This window comes from Amblyraja radiata, chromosome 8 (assembly GCF_010909765.2).
Source record: "Amblyraja radiata isolate CabotCenter1 chromosome 8, sAmbRad1.1.pri, whole genome shotgun sequence".
NCBI lineage: Eukaryota > Metazoa > Chordata > Chondrichthyes > Rajiformes > Rajidae > Amblyraja > Amblyraja radiata.
This window is the reverse complement of record NC_045963.1, coordinates 78,537,043-78,554,418: the sequence shown is the minus strand read 5'-3', so window position 1 is coordinate 78,554,418 and position 17,376 is coordinate 78,537,043. Positions and strand designations below refer to the sequence as shown.

The following is a 17,376-nucleotide window of genomic DNA, read 5'->3' as shown; positions in this document are numbered from 1 at the left end:
AATGAATTGATATCAATTGCTTTAATAATTTCACGCTGCTGTTATTTGGTGAACTGAATTTCATGTCATCAGAATGTTTCCTGATGCCCTCAAGAACATTTCCCTATCACGAAAAAGCCCATAATTCCAAACACTGATTTTGTTCAAAATAAATTGTATTGTATCAAAATTCCAAGGTAACAAAAGAAAATAGTAATTTTCTATTGCACTCCACATGTACAGGGAAAAAGTTAAAATAGCTAGGTCTAAATCGGGCACAAATTTCACATTTAAATCATGCACCTGACAACACAAGGTTATCCACAAACACTTTACAAAGTGTGGTCACGGTCAGAATTGGAGTTGCTAATGTGTGCACCATGAGACTCATCAAGCTGTGATCTGGTAATGGCGATACTCTACAAATATTACAAAGGACAAGCACCCAAGAACATGATAAAACCTAACCCCATTAGAGAAAAGGATTCATTGATATTCGCAGGTGCAGTGTGATTTGAAAGTGTCAATGCGATACAAAAGATATTACACTGTGCAAAATAAAGTTGAGTTTTGTAAAATTCAACTGTAGTTGAACTCTACCTACAGGACTTGATGTTAGAAAGGTGGATTCTATTTCACACATCACAAAAAATGTTTTTTGTAAAAAATAAACATCAAGTCGTGTCAGTGGTTGACAGAAGACCAAAGTCACCAAGGTCGTACCTGCAAGTCAATAATACATTGCTGATTGTGAGTTTTACATATAAATTACCTCCAGTAATACAGACTGCAATCAAGCCCTGCACTGAAACAGTGATTAAGATCAACATGGGCCCCAATAATTAAACAAAATAATTTCCCCTAAGCTCCATTTGCGGAATGTTGCTGGGACTCAGAGGGACTGTGTTGAAAAACATCTCATATACTCCGAGAGCCAGGGATCGTCGTCTCCAGCAGATGGCAATGCTCCAATTGGCGAGTGTTCAGAAGTAGTTTTGCGATTTTGGAAAGTCTTAGAGTGGTGGTCGGCTGCACAATTAGTGGGTGGTTCTGTGCCCCGTACCCGAGATACACGCATCGCTCTTTGCACTTGATGTCTATCCTGCGCCCGGACTGCGGATTCATAAATCTGAGAGAAAGAGAAGTTGTTCCATGTAAAGGGTATCTCTATTTCCTTCTGACTACACATGGTTAGCTTAAGCAACATCCTAACAGAAAATCTGATCTTTACTACATTTACCACAACAAATCCTTTCACAATCACAAGACCGCATTCCTCAGCACGGCCCATGTCTGACTTTTTGCTCACAGTGCTGGAGCCACCCATGACTATGACGAGACTTGAGGGGAAAGAATGGAGGGGTAGAGTACAATAGAGGTTACCTGGCAATGGAAGAGGCCTGGGGCAGAAAGGTCAATATGGTAATGGCAAGGAGAGTTAAAATGGTTAGCAACCTCGAGATCTGGTAGGCCTTGGCAGACCTTCAAGTCAATCCATGGGCCACTCTTCCCCACCTCTATTTTCCCCCCCAGCACTACCATGTGCTAAGATATTTGCACAACTCCAATTCCAACCTCTTGCTTATCCTCAAATTTAAAATCACATCACTGCTCAGCCATGCCTTCAGCCTTTTTGAAGTTCTCTTAAACTTTCCCATTTCTTTTTTTCTTCAAAACCTCCCTGTAACTAAGCTTTTGGTCGCACATCCCATTAATTCCTGTGCAGGACGGAACTGCAGATGCTGGTTTAGACCAAAGATAGACACAAAAAGCTGGAGTATCTCAGTGGGACCGGCAGCATCACTGGAGAGAAGGAATGGGTGATATTTCGGGTCAAGACCCTTCTGACGGGTTAGGGATAAGGAAAAAGAGAGATAGACAGTGATGTGGAGAGATAAAGAACAAAAATTAGTGGGTGGTTCTTTGCCCCGTACCCGAGATACATGCATCGCTCTTTACACTTGAATGATAAAGAATGAAAGATATGCAAAAAATTAATGATAATAAAGGAAACATGCCATTGTTAGCTGTGTGTAGGGGAAAACGAGAAGCTAGTGAGACTTGGGTGGGGGAGGGATAGAGAGCGAGAGATGGAATGCCCGGGCTACTGTATCCATTGTCGGACTTATACATCGGCGAGATTAAGGAAATTAAGTAAAAGGCTGAAAAGCAGGACCTTTAGGATAGTTATCTCTGGCTTGCTTCCAATACTCCGTGCTTGTGAAGGTAAGAACAGGAAGACAGGGGAATTGAATGTGTGACTGAGGAGTTGATGCAGGGGGCAGGGATTTAGATATCTGGACCATTAGGATCGCTTCTGGGGCAGGGGTGACCTGTACAAAAGGGATGGGTTGCACCGTAACTGGAGCGGTACCACATCCTAGCGGGTAGGTTTACTAATGCTACACGGGTGGGTTCAAACTGGGGGGGGGGGGGGGGGGGGGGGGGAAATCTCATATGGGGAAGAGGCACGTGAGGCTAGAAGTTGGTATGGAAGGAGGTGAGGGAAAGGTTAGTGGACAGAATAGGCAGGTCTTTTTGTGTACGACGTGCACAGCCTAAAGTTGTGGGACAACTTGTTCTATTTGATCTTATTTGATTGTGCACGCCAGGTTGATTGCATTTGTTGAAGGCAACCACGTGAAGGTTGCAATCTCCCACCCCAATAGGCAGGTGAAAAGTGGAGAGCAAGGTTGAATTAAACTGCACGTATTTTAATTCAAGGGGCCTGATGGGCAAAGCAGATGAGTTGGGCTCAAATGCTTTGGGCAAATATTGACTGGGAAAATCATAATGTGAAGGGTGCAATTCCTCAAAAATATTCAGGAGAGTATGTAGAGGCCCCCACACGTGAGAGGGCAACACTGGATCTAGAATTGGGAAATTGGGAAGGGCAGGTTAATGAAGTGTTTGCGGAAGAGCCTTTTAGGGACGCGTGAGCACAGTTCAATTAGGTTTAGATATTTATGGATAGGGACAGAGAGGGCCCAAGTGTTAAAATGCTCAACTGGGGTAACGCCAACTTTGAGGGTATGAGAGGTCTCGCTCAAGTTGACTTGAGCAGGTTATTTGAGGGGAAAGGAACATCAGCCAAGTGGGATGATTTTAAAAGTATGCTGACAAAAGCTCAGGATATATGCATCCCTGTTAGAGTGAAGGGTAAAGCAGGCAAACGCAAGGAAGCTTGGCTGACGAGGGAAATTGAGGCATTGGTCAAAAGCTAGCAGCAGGATCTTGATCGATTGGACAGGTGGGCGGAGGAATCGTTAATGGAATTTTAATCAGAGAAATGTGAGGTGTTACATTTTGGGACATCCGACCTACACAGTAAATGGTAGGCCAAGTGTTGTAGAGCAGAGGGATCTGGGAGTGCAGGTGCATGGTTCCTAGAAGGTGGAGTCGCAAGTAGATAAGGTGGTCAAAAAGGCTTTTGGCACTTTATCCTTCATCAGTCAGAGTATTGAGTATAGAAGGTGGGAGGTTATGTTGCAGTTGTATAAGACGTTGGTGAGATGGCATTTAGAGTATTGTGTTCAGTTCTGGGCACCATGTTATAGGAAAGATATTGTCAAGATTGAAAGGGTTCAGAGAAGATTTACGAGGATGTTGCCAGGACTAGAGGGTGTGAGCTACAGGAAGAGGTTGAGTAGGCTGGGTCTCTATACCATGAAGCGCAGGAGGATGAGGAGCGATCTTCTAGTGGATAAAACCATGAAAGAAATAGATCGGGTGGATGCACAGAATCTCTTGCCCAGAGTTGGGGAATCGAGGACCAGAGGACAGGTTCAAGGTGAAGGGGAAAAGATTTAATAGGAATCTTAAGGGTAACCTTTTCACACGAAGTGTGGTGGGTGTATGGAACAAGCTGCCAGAGAGGTAGTTGAGGCTGGGACTATCCCAACATTTAAGAAACAGTTAGACAGGTACATTTATAGGATAGGTTTGGAGGGATATGGATGGACCAAGCTCAGGCAGGTGGGAATAGTGTAGCTAGGATATGTTGGCCGGTGTGGGCAAGTTGTGCCAAAGGGCCCGCTTCCACACTGTATCACTCTATGGCTATGAAATATAGCACGTCTCCAGTGACTAACCAACTTCTAGAGATGCTTCGTAGGAAGTACACTGTTGGGTTACATCACAGCTTGGTGTGGGAACAGCTCTGGCCAAGACCACAAGAAATTTTAGAGAGTTGTAAATGTTGCTCAGTCCATCACACAGACCAGACTCCCCACCATTGACACTATACACTTCATGCCTCGGAAGAGCAACCGCCATAATCAAAGATTTGTCCCACTCTGGTCATGCCTCCTCCCATTTATCAGATGGTACAGAAGCTTGAAAGCATGCATCAAGAGACTCAGAAACAGCTTATTCCCCTCTTATCAGGCATCTGAACAGTCCTTCCATAAACTAGGGTACTGTAGGGGCTAGTGGAATCAAGGGATATGGGGAGAAGGCAGGCACGGGTTATTGATTGGGGACGATCAGCCATGATCACAATGAATGGCAGTGCTGGCTTGAAGGGCCGAATGGCCCCTGCACCTATTTTATATGTTTCTGTTCACCTCTACACCATTGAACATTGGACCTGGTCTCAGGAACTGATGCGCTACAATGCTGAGGGCTATATTCTCCTTTGCTCTATCCATCGAGTTTGAACATTGTATCGATATAGGGCATATCTGTTTGGATAGCATGTAAAACAAAAGTTTTCACAGTGCCTCATTACAGGTGATAATAATAAACCTAAAATGAAACCTATTTCTATGTTCATTGAATTATACAGTAAAGGGCCTGTCCCACTTGGGCGACCTAATCTGTGAGTTTAGAAGAGTGTCCGACCTTCAATCTCGCAGTGAGGAAATATATAAATAGAACCGCTCGGATAATGACCTTTATATAAGCTAGATAATTTGAAAAAGAAAAGCTTAAAGTTTTCAGAAACATATATCCCCTAACTAAATAAAGTACAACGAAAAACATACACAGGGAACGATGAATCAAAACATAGAAACCTTAATCTGAACCTGTTAGTTTATTGCTTTGAGGCAATTATAACACTGGAGGAAATTGTATTTGATATGACTTTGTGTTGAAGAATGGATAGCTGAATAGGGGCCTCTTCTTAGGCCAGAGGTAATCTGCTCTTTCTCTATGGCACATTTTTGAGCTCTGAATGTGACACAAAGGTGAAGAGTTATGGCCGGTTATGCTGAGTTTGAGACAGAATTCAAGGCTGAGAGATAATAAGACTCTGGTTAGCCTTGGCTATTTTAAATTATAATGAGATTGTGATAAGGAATAGGATGCATGTGAAGGGGAGTAGTTTCTTGGAGAGGAAAATAATTAGATTGATGGAGTTGTTTATAGAAAGTCGAAGAAGCAGATGTAATTCTGATGTAATGGTCTGAGTTGTACCTTGTACATTGTACCTTGTAAGAACCTTGTGTTCTGCCTTGTACATGAGATTAGAAATCCAGCTTCCAGATAGCAGGAAAGGGGCTACAAATTAGAAGTAAGTTGTATCCTGGCACCAAACATTAATTAAGTTGACAGATTTACGACCCATGTATGCTTGGTTGGGAGATATGTGTGGGTTTTGAACTTAGAAACTGTAATTCAGCAAACTTATATAATTAATGTTTTAAAGACATAGAAAATAGGTGCAGGAGTAGGCCATTCGAGCCTGCACCGCCATTCAATATGATCATGGCTGATCAACCAACTCAGTATCCTGTACCCCCTGATCCCTTTAGCCACAAGGGCCACATCTAACTCCCTCTTAATAATTACCCCTAGGTAATAGTATTTCAAACTGTGTAAAATTGTAGTGAAACAATTTATGAAATGTATTGTCTTAGTAGGACTGTAAACATTAGACTTTGTTTAGATTTATAGAAACATCTTTCTTCTTGGTATGGAAAGTGTGTATGACTTGTGTGATCATTGTATTACATATGTATCTTATATTTTGAGGAATGGTCTTTGATAATTGAGCCTACTGGGGTTTTGCTGTGTTGAAATAAAATAATTCTAAAACAAAGTTATACCACAGGAAAACAAAGATTGTAAAAAGAGGCCAGGAAAGGGGAGATCATGTGACTGATGTTGTAAATCACCAGAAGGACTCAGATGATTGGTTACCAGTTGTCATACCCTCTGTATCTGAAATGTATCTAAATACCTATATAAAGCAATGAGTTTGTATCAAAAACACAAATACTTTGGAGCTGCCCCGGAGCTTCTAGCTCTGTGTTGGAAGGTTCAAAGAATTGTCTCAGTAATAAATGAAATAAAGAATCGATTTCAACAGCTACAAGAGTTTGATTCAAGTTTTCTTGACTTTAGATTGACAAAATAACTCAGTTTAACAGCAGCATGGTCGACACGTGGTCCTATGAGGTCGCTGGAACTGTCCTTCATGCTCGAAGGAAGTTCCCGAATGCTCGTGGCCTCAGCTAGGCCGCGTAAAAAATATCAGCATGTTGAAAATATTTCTGCGAGTAAAATTTGGTCGGCATGATTCTTTTGAACTCGTAGTGCAGTGGAGTGGGGTCGCAATTTAATTACAGGCATTTTAATTGGCTCATTCGAGTTTCCAGGACCAGGGAAAACCGATTGGTAGGTAAACTGCCAGCTAAACTTTATTATACTTCTTAAAAGTGTCTCCACTCCTCCCCCCCACCCCCTCCGCGCTCTCTAAAGGACTTACCATTACTGTGCAGCCGTTTTACCTTCCTCTTCATCGCGGGTGTGGATTTCCGACAGCTCTCCCGCTTTCCCTGGCCACCGCCTTTGCGATGTGTGTGTGTGTGTTTGTGTGTTTGTGCGCGCGGTCGGTCGATCCAGCACCCGCTGTCAACGCGGACGGTCGATCCAGCTCGAGGCTTTCCAGGCAAGTGCCCTCGAGCTTGAAGACACTCTTAACTCGCGGATTAGGTCGCCCAAGTGGGACAGCCCCTTAACAGGATTTTTGGCCCAACGTCCATGCTGACCAAGATGCCCCACCTAAGCCTGTCCCATTTACCCTCTTTTATCCCAGATCCCTCAGCTTTTCCTCAGTTTAAGTTTAGTTTATTGTACCGAGGTACAGTGAAAAGCTTTTGTTGCTTGCTATCCAGTCAGCAGAAAGACAATACATGATTACAATCGAGCCAGTTACAGTGTACAGATACATAAGTAGAGATGGTCGAAAACTTCAAATTCCCAGGAGTCAATATCACCAACAACTCCTGGACCACCCAGATTATTTGGGGCTCTTTGATTATTCCCTTTGATTATTTGGGGCTCTATGGTACACCCCAACAATGTGATCATCCCTTTCTATTTCTTAGCTCCACCCATATAGCCTCGCTGGATGATCCTTCAGTAATGTCATCTTGGACTACTACTGTGATACTATCCTTAAGAAAGCAACACCACCACCTCTATCTTGCCTATAGTATCCACACCCTTGCAGAGTACCCTCACTCCGTTAGACAGGTTTCAGTATTGGCTATAACATCCCAGTGGCACATACCTATCTACGATGATGACACCAAAGTATCATTCATTCAACCACCTTACATTCTAGCATTGAAATAAAAATCTTTAACACACAAATGCTTGGCCTTCTTTATGAGACAGAGCCCCAGACCTTATCATTTGATTGATAAACAGTTTTAGCATCACTGGAGAACATAATTTTAAATATGATTTGTATAATCAAACTATTCAATTCATAAAATTACACCCAGAAGTGTTAAACTAAGTTATTTTGTCAGTCCAATTCAAGAAAACCTGATTCAAACCATTGCTGCTAAAATCAATTCTTTATTCTGACAATGCTGGATAATTCTTTAAACCTTCCAAGACAGAGCTAGAAACTCTGGGGCAGGTCGAAAGAACTACTACTTTGGTACAAACGTAACACATTATATAAGCATTAGACAATTATGATACAGAAGGAGTGGCAAACTATTAACCAATCATTATGGTTTACCATATATTTAGCTTATTTGCATGAGCCAATCAACTAAATCCTTTCCAGTGATTGACAACACGCATAATCACATGATTGTTCCTTTTCTGGCCCCTTTTACAACCCTTTTTCCCCTCTGTGGTATTCTTTAACCTTTTTGCTCAAAATCATTTTATTTCAATGAAGTAAAACCACAGAAATATAAAACTAATTCTCAGAGACCACCTCTCAGAATATAAAATACACATCATACAGCAATCACACAATACATCCACACAAAACATTTTTCACCTTTGGAAAAGAAAGTTATTTCTAAAATTTCTAATACTTACAATCCTAATTTAAACACAATACAATTCACAAATAATTCCCCTACTTCATAGTTAAAATAGTTACTTATGGATTAAATATGAGTTTTGCCCCATTCTTACAAAGTGGTAAGGACTTAAGATATTTCTACAATCCCCAATCACACAAAGGCCACTAATTGTCACATTTGATAAATTATAATCGCTTCTTCCCAAGCTCGGGTCTAGTTTCATTCTGAATTACAACCTCCCCCTTCTATCTCTGGACGAAAGAAATAAAAGGCCTCCACACTAATAGCATTCCACACAGCAAATGGAAGATTATCAAAACAGTTACTTTCTCAGTTTTCTATAAACATAAGAAACCACCCTTATACAAAGGTCACACAACCATTACCTATGCCTTATCTCTTATCTCAACATAAATACATTTAAACAGCACAAACCAGATCAGACTATTATCTAGCCTTGGTGCCCACGACCCAATATAGACAACCATAAATCCTCTTTATTGCACACCCGAGCTCAAAGATGTGCCATAAAGAAAGGACACATGATGCTCATGTCCTGAGAAGAAACCGATCAATAACCTATGCTCTAAACACCAAATTAAACCAAATACAACTTCTGACAGCGTTAAAGCTGCTTCAAAGCAAACAAACCTATGCCTATTTACATCAACATCTCCATGTTATGATAAGCCATCTGTTCTCCTATGTGTGTGTGTGTTCTTTATTTCTTTGTGGGGCCATGTATTTCTGAAAACCTCAGCTCCAAGTCCTTCTCTTGCAACTTAACATAAGTTCCTCACACAAAAGTTATCTGATCAATTCTATTGTATAATATTTCCTCAGAAGTATGAACAGTACTTCATGTGTAAAATAACCAAAATTATTTTCAAGAGCATGCTAACATTTACTTTTCAAATTTTGGCCCTCCAGAAATGAACACTCTTATTCAGAACAGGCAGGAAGTGAGGAAAAAGTCCGATTCTCCAAATACTCACTTGTCCTGGCAAAGCAGAAGCGCCAACATTGTACGTTTTTTTACAGCCCACTTCCACTTCCTTCTCCGCCCAGCCATACATTGCAAATGGAGCCTTGGTTTCCTTTATGACAACAGCTGCTGGTGACGCTCGAGACGTTTTGAGAGATTTTTCCAGACTTGCACTTTTCACACGACGATAGCCGCACAAGTCACCCTTGGCCTGGTCGTGGCTTTTATCCCTTTGAATCCCCTGAACAATTATTTCCTTGGCTGGTTGAAGATAAGCAAGGAATAAATGAATGATCCATCAGTCAATAGCGTTTTAAGAACAAACTGTTTTACATGTTAAACGTATTATATAAATACACATTGTAGACACAAGGAACTAGATTCTAGAAGCTTCAACAAAACACAAAGGGCTGGAGGAACTGAGCAGATCAGACAGCTTCAGTAGAGGGAATGAACAGATGATAGGTGATTATGGATAGGTGTCTGAAATTAACACCTTCAGTTCCATGCTTACACCGTCAGTAATAGAAGAGGATTGACCCCTTGTGAGATGTGATCTCTTGTTCAATCCATCTGAGATACCAATGTATTCAGCAAACTCCCAACAACTCCATTCAGATCTTTCTAAAGTTTGTTTGCAAATAATTTTCTTAACTTCTCCCAATATATTTGTGCCCAACTTCATTATTTGCCTTGCTATTAAGTGATATATTGATCTTTATCTTCAAGGACTGTTGAAGGACTATTTTTTTAAATATTCCTATTTTTACTTAAAACTTTTTTTTTTTACAGGATCAAATCTGAAATTATGTTCATTTGAATTAAAACTGTATAATTTCAACAAATGTGCCTGATGGAGAAAGTCTCTTTTTGCGATACCCTCATTATCAAATATGATGGGCAGCACGGTGGCATAGCAGTCAAGCTACTGCCTTACAGCGCCAGAGACACGGTTCAATCCTGACTATGGGTGCTTCTCTGTACAGAGTTCGTATGTTCTCCTCATGAACTGTGTGGGTTTTCTCCAAGATCTTCGGTTTCCTCCCTCACTCCAAAGATGTACAGGTTTGTAGATTAATTGGCTTGGTATAAATGTAAAACTGTCCCAGTGTGTGGAGTAGTGTAGTGTGTGGGGATTGTTGGTTGGTGTGGGCTCAATGGGCCGAAGGGCTTGTTTTCACACCATATCTCTAAACTAGACTAGACTGAACATGATGTTTTGGATCAGGATCCTTCTTCACCAAGAAGGCCTTGGGGCTCTCCACTATCTCCTTGAGTTAAAGTTAAAGGTATAGCCAAGGACATACACATGGGCCCCAGCTAGTATGCTGCCATCATTCCCTAGTCTTTCTCAAGTAGATTGACTACTACAACAAGGCTGCCTCGTACAATTGTGCAGAACCCGTTCATTTAATCAATTTTATAATTAACCTCCACCCAACCCACAAATTCACTTGGACTATCTGACACACCGCCCCTCTCAATCTGTCTGTCTTCAGCAAAATAGACAGACTAGGGACTGTTGCCTACTACAATCCCACTGATTTACAACCTCCCTCTTGCAAGGATTCCAAACATTCTCAATGTCACCATCTCCACCGTATTTGCTCCCGCGATAAAGCTTTCCATTCTAGGATATCCAAGATGTCCTCTGTCGTTAATAATTGTAGTTTCCCGTCGGCTGTTATGGATGGAGCGCTCACCCATGTCTCTTGTGTCCCAGTTCTGCTCTCACTCCCCCTCCCCCCAAAACAGAACAAGGATAAGAGTTCCCCTGGTTCTCACCTTTCACCCCACCAGCCTCCGCATCCAACATTTCCATCATCCTACCACTTGTTGCATTTTCCCATCTTCACCCTTTTCCTCTTTCTGTAGAGACGGAGCCCTTGCTTTCCCCCCTCTCTCCATCCCCTCCCCCTTCCCAGTTCTCCCACCAGTCTTACTGTCTCCGACTACATTCTATCTGTCCCGCCCACTCCCCTGATATCAGTCGGAAGAAGTGTCTCGACCTGAAATGTCACCCATTCCTTCTTTCCAGAAACGCTGCCTGAGCCGCTGAGTTACTAATAAAACAGTGGTCAATGTCCGGATAATGATGACCGGCCTCTCTGAAAACCTACAGAACATCAGCGATTGTAGGAAAACAGCTGTCATAAATGACGAGCTCAAGAGACTAAACATAGACATAGTCACCCTTCAGGAAACAAGGCTGGCAGACTTGGGCACACTGAAGGAGAAGTACACATTTTACTGGCAGGGGAAGGACTGACAAGCTCAGAGAGCACGGAGTAGGCTTCGCAGTAAGGACAAGCCTGCTGAACACGGTGGAACCAGGCTCCGCCTCAACACCACCACAGGCCCAGTCACTCTTGTCAGCGTGTATGCTCCGGAAGTGGCGGCGCTGCCAAGCAGCTGCGGCTCGCCTACAGTCTGTCTGTCTTTTCCTTTTTTTTGTTTTCTTTTGTCTTGTTAGATGTACGTTTTAGTTTATTTTTAGTTGTGTATGGGTGGGGGGTGGGGGAAACTTTTTTTAACCTCTTCCTTCAACGGGAACGCGACCTTTTCCTTGTCGTATCTCCGTCTCTGCTGAAGCCTAATATCGTGGAGCTGGCGGCCTCTAACTGGATCGACCTTGAGGCTCCGGTGGCAGAGCCTGTGGACTCACCATCATGGAGCTGGCTGACTTCGGAGGCTGTGGTGGCGCTGTGGCTGCAACCCAACTTCGGAGGCTTCGGCCGCGGGCCCTGTGGACGGTAACATCGGGTGCTCGCAGGTCCCAGGTTGGTGACCGATTCTCGGGAGCTCCCGCAACAGCTTTGTCCACTGGACTGGAGGGTGGCAGCTTCGTCCGCCCCGGGTCGCGGAGTTTGAATCGGCCCATTCGCGGAGCTTGGAATCGGCCGCGGGACTTACCATCACCTGGCCGGGGGCCCAACATCGAAAGCCTCAAGCTGCGGGAGAACAAGGAAGAGATAAGACTTTAAGACTTTTTGCTTTCCATCACAGTGAGGAGGTGCATGGAAATTTATTGTGATAGATGTTTGTGTTAAACTGTGTTCATTGTGTGTTCTGTTGCTTTTATTTCTGTCATGACTGCAAGGTACGCAATTTCGTTCAAACTATTGTTTTGAATGACAATAAAGGAAACAAACTCTAACTGTCCTCCACATCAGACACAAAGGACGAGTTCTATGAGAACTTCGCATCCATCATCAGCAGCATCCCCAGCAAGCAAGAACTTGTTCTCCTGGGCAACTTCAACGCCAGAGTGGGCGCAGACCACGAATCGTGGTCTTCCTGCCTTCGGCAGTTTGGTGTGGGCAAAATGAATGAGAACGGACAGAGATTGCTTGAGCTGTGCACTTATCATGACCGGTGCATCGCCAACTCGTACTTCCAGACAACGCCCCAGCACAAGGTTTCCTGGAGACACCCACGCTCAAAGCATTGGCATCAACTGGATCTGATCCTAGTCAGACGTGCCGCCATCAAGAACGTTCTCCACACACGCTCCTACCGCAGTGCGGACTGTGACACAGACCACTCCTTGGTGTGTTACAAGGTCAGGCTGCAGCCAAAGAGGTTTTACCGTACTAAGAGACAGGGGGACCCCCGCATCGATGTCAGCAAGATGCCCCGTCCAGACCTCGTGCAACAGTTTGCAGAGGCTTTTGAGAGAGAACTTGGCACCTCGTGACCTGGAGACTCTGCAACAGAGAAGTGGGAAATTCTGCGGGACACCATGCATCGCACAGCCTTGGCTAGCTTTGGGAAGAAGACCTCGAAGACCACACGACTGGTTTGAGGACAAGTCGACCGAGATGACTCCCGTCATCGAAGCCAAATGCGCCGCCCTAGCCGAGTACAAGCGGTCAGCTAACAAGAAGAACCTGCAGACTGCGAGGCATTGCGCCAATGACTACTGGACACAGCTTAGTGAGGCCATCCAGACTGCTGCCATAACAGGGAACATCAGGGGAATGTACGATGGCATTAAGAAGGCACGAGGACCAGTCCAGAGCAAGACAGCCCCCTCAAATCCTCCACTGGGGAAGTAATCACAGACGAATGGCAGCAGATGGAGAGATGGGTGGAACACTACTCCGACCTCTACTCGAGAGAGAACTCTGATTCCCCTCAGCCCTTGATGCCTTCCGACCATGGATGTGTTAGACACAGAGCCGACAGTAGAGCTCAGCAAGGCCATTGACAGCCTGGCCTCAGGCAGGGCCCCAGGCAACGACACGATTCCCTCTGACCTGATCAAGCATTGCAAGACTACCTTACTGCTTCCTTTGTATGGAGTCCTCTGCCAGTGGTGGCAAGAAGGAGCTGTACCGCAGAACATGAGGGATGCCACAATCATTACCCTCTACAAGAACAAGGCGAGAGAAGCGACTGCAACAACTAGAGGCATCTGCCCCCTCAACATCGTCGGCAAGGTCTTTACTCGGCTCATCATGATCCGCTTGCAGAAGCTGACAGAACGCGTCTACCCAGAGTCACAGTGCGGTTTCCAAGCTGGAAGGTCAACAGTAGACATGGTCTTCTGCCTTCGCCAGCTCCAGGAGAAGTGTAGAGAACAGCAGATGCCCCTGTACGTTGCTTTCATTGACCTCACCAAGGCGTTCAACCTCGTCAGCAGAGATGGCCTATTTAAGGCTCTGCCCAAGATCGGCTGCACACCAAAACTGCAGAGCATGATAGAATCCTTCCACATCAACATGAAGGGGACAGTGCAGTTCAATGGCAGCTTATCTGAGCCCTTCGACATCCGCAGTGGCGTCAAACAAGGCTGCAACCTCGCTCCCACACTCTTTGGGATTTTCTTTGCTCTGCTCCTGAAACATGCCTTCGGCACCGCAACAGAGGGGATATACCTGCGTCCTAGATCAGATGGCTGGCTCTTCAACCTCACCCGCCTCAGAATAAAGACAAAAGTACGTGAAGCTTTCATCAGAGACATGTTGTTTGGTGGCGACGCTGCAGTTGTGTCCCACACCTAGCAGGAACTACAGTCACTGATGGACCGCTTCTATCAGGCATGCAAGGACTTCGGGCTGACCATCAGCCTGAAGAAGCCGAACGTCTTGGGGCAGGATACAGAGGCACCGCCTGTCATCACCATCGACGACTACGAACTCGATGCCGTCCATCAGTTCACGTACCTCGGCTCCACCATCACCGACAACCTTTCCTTGGACACAGAGATTGATAAGAGGATCGGGAAGGCAGCTACAACTGTCGCTCGCCTCACAACTCTAGTGTGGACCAACCCAAAGCTGACCGTGAAGACAAAGATAGCAGTCTACAATGCCTGTGTCATCAGCACGCTGCTGTACGGCAGTGAGAATAGACTACATATGCCAGGCAGGAGAGGGAACTCAACACCTTCCACTGGAGAAGCATCCACCGTATCCTGGGCATATCCTGGCAGGACAGAGTGTCCAACGCCGAGATCCTGTCTCGTGCTGGCCTGCCCAGTATCTACACTCTACTCAGGCAGCACAGACTGAGGTGGCTGGGCTATGTCCACCGCATGGAGGATGGCCGTATTCGAAAAGACATCCTCTATGGAGAGCTGACATCTGGGAGGTGAACCATCGGCCGCCCCCAGCTACGTCACAAAGATGTCTGCAAGAGAGATATGAAGCGCTCGACATCGATGTGGAGTCCTGGGAGAGCCTTGCAGCTGATCGCACAAGGTGGAGAGGTATCCTGATCCAACATCCCAAAACGGGGGAAGAGAAACTGCTGAACGCAGCGGCAGACAAGCGGGCAAGCTGAAAGAGCGCAGCAACTTCAACAGACCACAGACTACACACAAATGTGACTGTCACTCCCGCATTGGTCTCTTCAGCCACAAGCGACGCTGCACTAGCCAAGGTTTGGAGCCAACAAAGCTAGCCAAGCAGCCAACAACTAGGATGCATCACGCATGGTCAGTCATGACCGAGGGGGGCCTACAAATTGATCCCATGATGATAGGAGCAGAATTACACCATTCTGCCCATCAAGCCTGCTCCACCAATCATCTTTCCCTCTGAACCCCATTCTCCAGCCTTTTCCCCATAACCCTGACAACTTTACCAATCAAGAATCTATCTCTGCCTTAAAAATATCCATTCACAGCCTCCATAACCTTCTGTGGCAATGAATTCCACAGATTCATCACCCTCTGACTAAAGAAATTCCTCATCTCCTTCATAAAGGAACATCCTTTAATTCTAAGTATGACCTCTGATCCTAGACTCCCAGTAGCGAAAGCATCCTCTCCACATCATCCAGGCCTTTCACTATTTGGTAAGTTTTAATGAGATCCCCCAGCGAGTACAGGCCCAGTGCCATCAAACGCTCATCATATGTTAAATTACTAATTCCTGCAATCATTCTTGTAAACCTCCTCTGGACCCTCTCCAGCCCCAGCACATCCTTCCTCAGATAGGAGGCCCAAAATGGCTCACAATATTCCAAATGCAGTGTGACCAGCGCCTCATAAAGCCGCAGCATTACATCCCACTTTTTGTATTCTAGCCCTCGAGAAATAAATGCTAGCATTGCATTCGCCTTCCTCACTACCGATTCAACGGGCAAATTACTTTTTGGGAGTCTTGCACCAGCACTCCCAAGTCCCTTTGCACCTCCAACTTCTGAATTCTCTCCCCATTGAGAAAATAGTCAACGCCTTTATCCCTATTAACAAAATGCATGACCCCACACTACGCTATAATCCAACTGCCACTAGTCTGCCCACTCTCCCAACCTATCTAAATTCTTCTGCAGATTCATTGCTTTCTCTACACTACTTGCCCCACCATCTATCTTCGTTTCATTTGCAAACTTGGCCACAGAGCCTTCAATTCCCTCATCTAAATCAATAATATACATAGTGAAGAGTAGCGGCCACAGCACCCAGCCCTGCGGAAGGAACTCCGCATCGCCCAGAACAAATGTAAACATGACTATAAACAAATGTAAAAGCATTAACATGAGTAACAAAAAACAGCCAGACAATCGCTGACAATCCAGCAGCGTTCGGCGCCACTTTTGAAATTTACCTGAGACATTAAATCTTGCGGCCGGGTAACGCGCGGCCCCGGGCCTGTTCCCCACCTGGACCCCGGGCCTGACCCCCGCCTGAGCCCCGAGCCTGGCCCCCACCTGGGCCCCGGGCCTGACCCCCGCCTGGGCCCCGGTCTCAGGCTGGGCCCCGGGCCTGTACCCCGCCTGGGCCCCGGGCCTGACCTCCGCCTGGGCCCCGGGCCTGACCCCCGCCTGGGCCCCGGTCTCAGGCTGGACCCCGTGCCTGACCCCCGCCTGGGCCCCGGTCTCAGGCTGGGCCCCGGGCCTGTACCCCGCCTGGGCCCCAGGCCTGACCCCCGTCTGGGCCCCGGGCCTGTCCCCGGTCTCAGGCTGGGCCCCGGGCCTGTACCCCGCCTGGGCCCCGAGCCTGACCCCCGCCTGGGCCCCGGGCCTGTCCCCGGTCTCGGGCTGGGCTCCGGGCGCCAGCAGGCGGGTCGCAGGGCAGCGTTGGTCCGGTGGGGGGGTGGAGGAGCCGGAGTCGCTGTCGGAGCCGCTGTCCCAGCCTGTCCACACCCAGGGCCAGTGGGCCTGCTCCAGCAGCCGCCTCACGCCGCGGTACTGCACCAGGTCGCGGTAACAGCTGCCGTACGTGTCCCAACGCGGCCCCGTAAACCTCCTCATGTACTCCGTCTTCATCCTGCTCATGGCGCCACCGCACCAGCGGCTCAACGCATCGCCATTAACACCAAGCCCCCGGGCCGCACTGTCGACATTCACAGCCGGCGACCACAAGAGACTTGACTCCCACAAGATGAGGCCGCCATTAAACCGTCACTCCCAGCCCTTGTTTATCCCTGTCACTCACTCTCACAGCCCCGCCCCCACTCACAGCCCCGCCCCACCCGTCACTCACTCACAGCCCTCACTCACAGCCCCGCCCCACCCGTCAGTCAATCACAGCCCCGCCCCTACCCGTCAATGCCCCGCCCCCACTCACAGCCCCGCCCCTACCCATCATAGCCCCGCCCCACTCGCCACTCACTCACAGCCCCGCCCCTACCCGCCACAGCCCCGCCCCACATACAGCCCCGCCCCCATCCGTCACGGCCC

The 17,376-nt window shown here is 46.5% G+C and overlaps 1 protein-coding gene across 2 annotated transcripts; it reads right to left on the bottom strand.

Moving 5' to 3' along the window:
* Positions 1 to 124: 124 nt before the first annotated feature.
* LOC116976415 (centriole, cilia and spindle associated protein) lies at positions 125 to 17,137 on the bottom strand. Of its 2 annotated transcripts, XM_033026291.1 has the most exons (4): positions 16,555 to 17,137; positions 16,302 to 16,488; positions 9,254 to 9,504; positions 125 to 1,108 (listed from the first exon to the last, which is right to left on the bottom strand). In XM_033026291.1, exons 1-4 carry the CDS (start codon positions 16,969 to 16,971, stop codon positions 872 to 874), a joined length of 1,092 nt encoding a protein of 363 aa, XP_032882182.1. In that variant the 5' UTR covers positions 16,972 to 17,137; the 3' UTR covers positions 125 to 871. The 2 variants fall into 2 exon arrangements, with proteins under 2 accessions (XP_032882182.1, XP_032882181.1); XM_033026290.1 differs by having other exon boundaries at positions 16,302 to 17,137.
* Between the last annotated feature and the right edge of the window lie 239 nt (positions 17,138 to 17,376).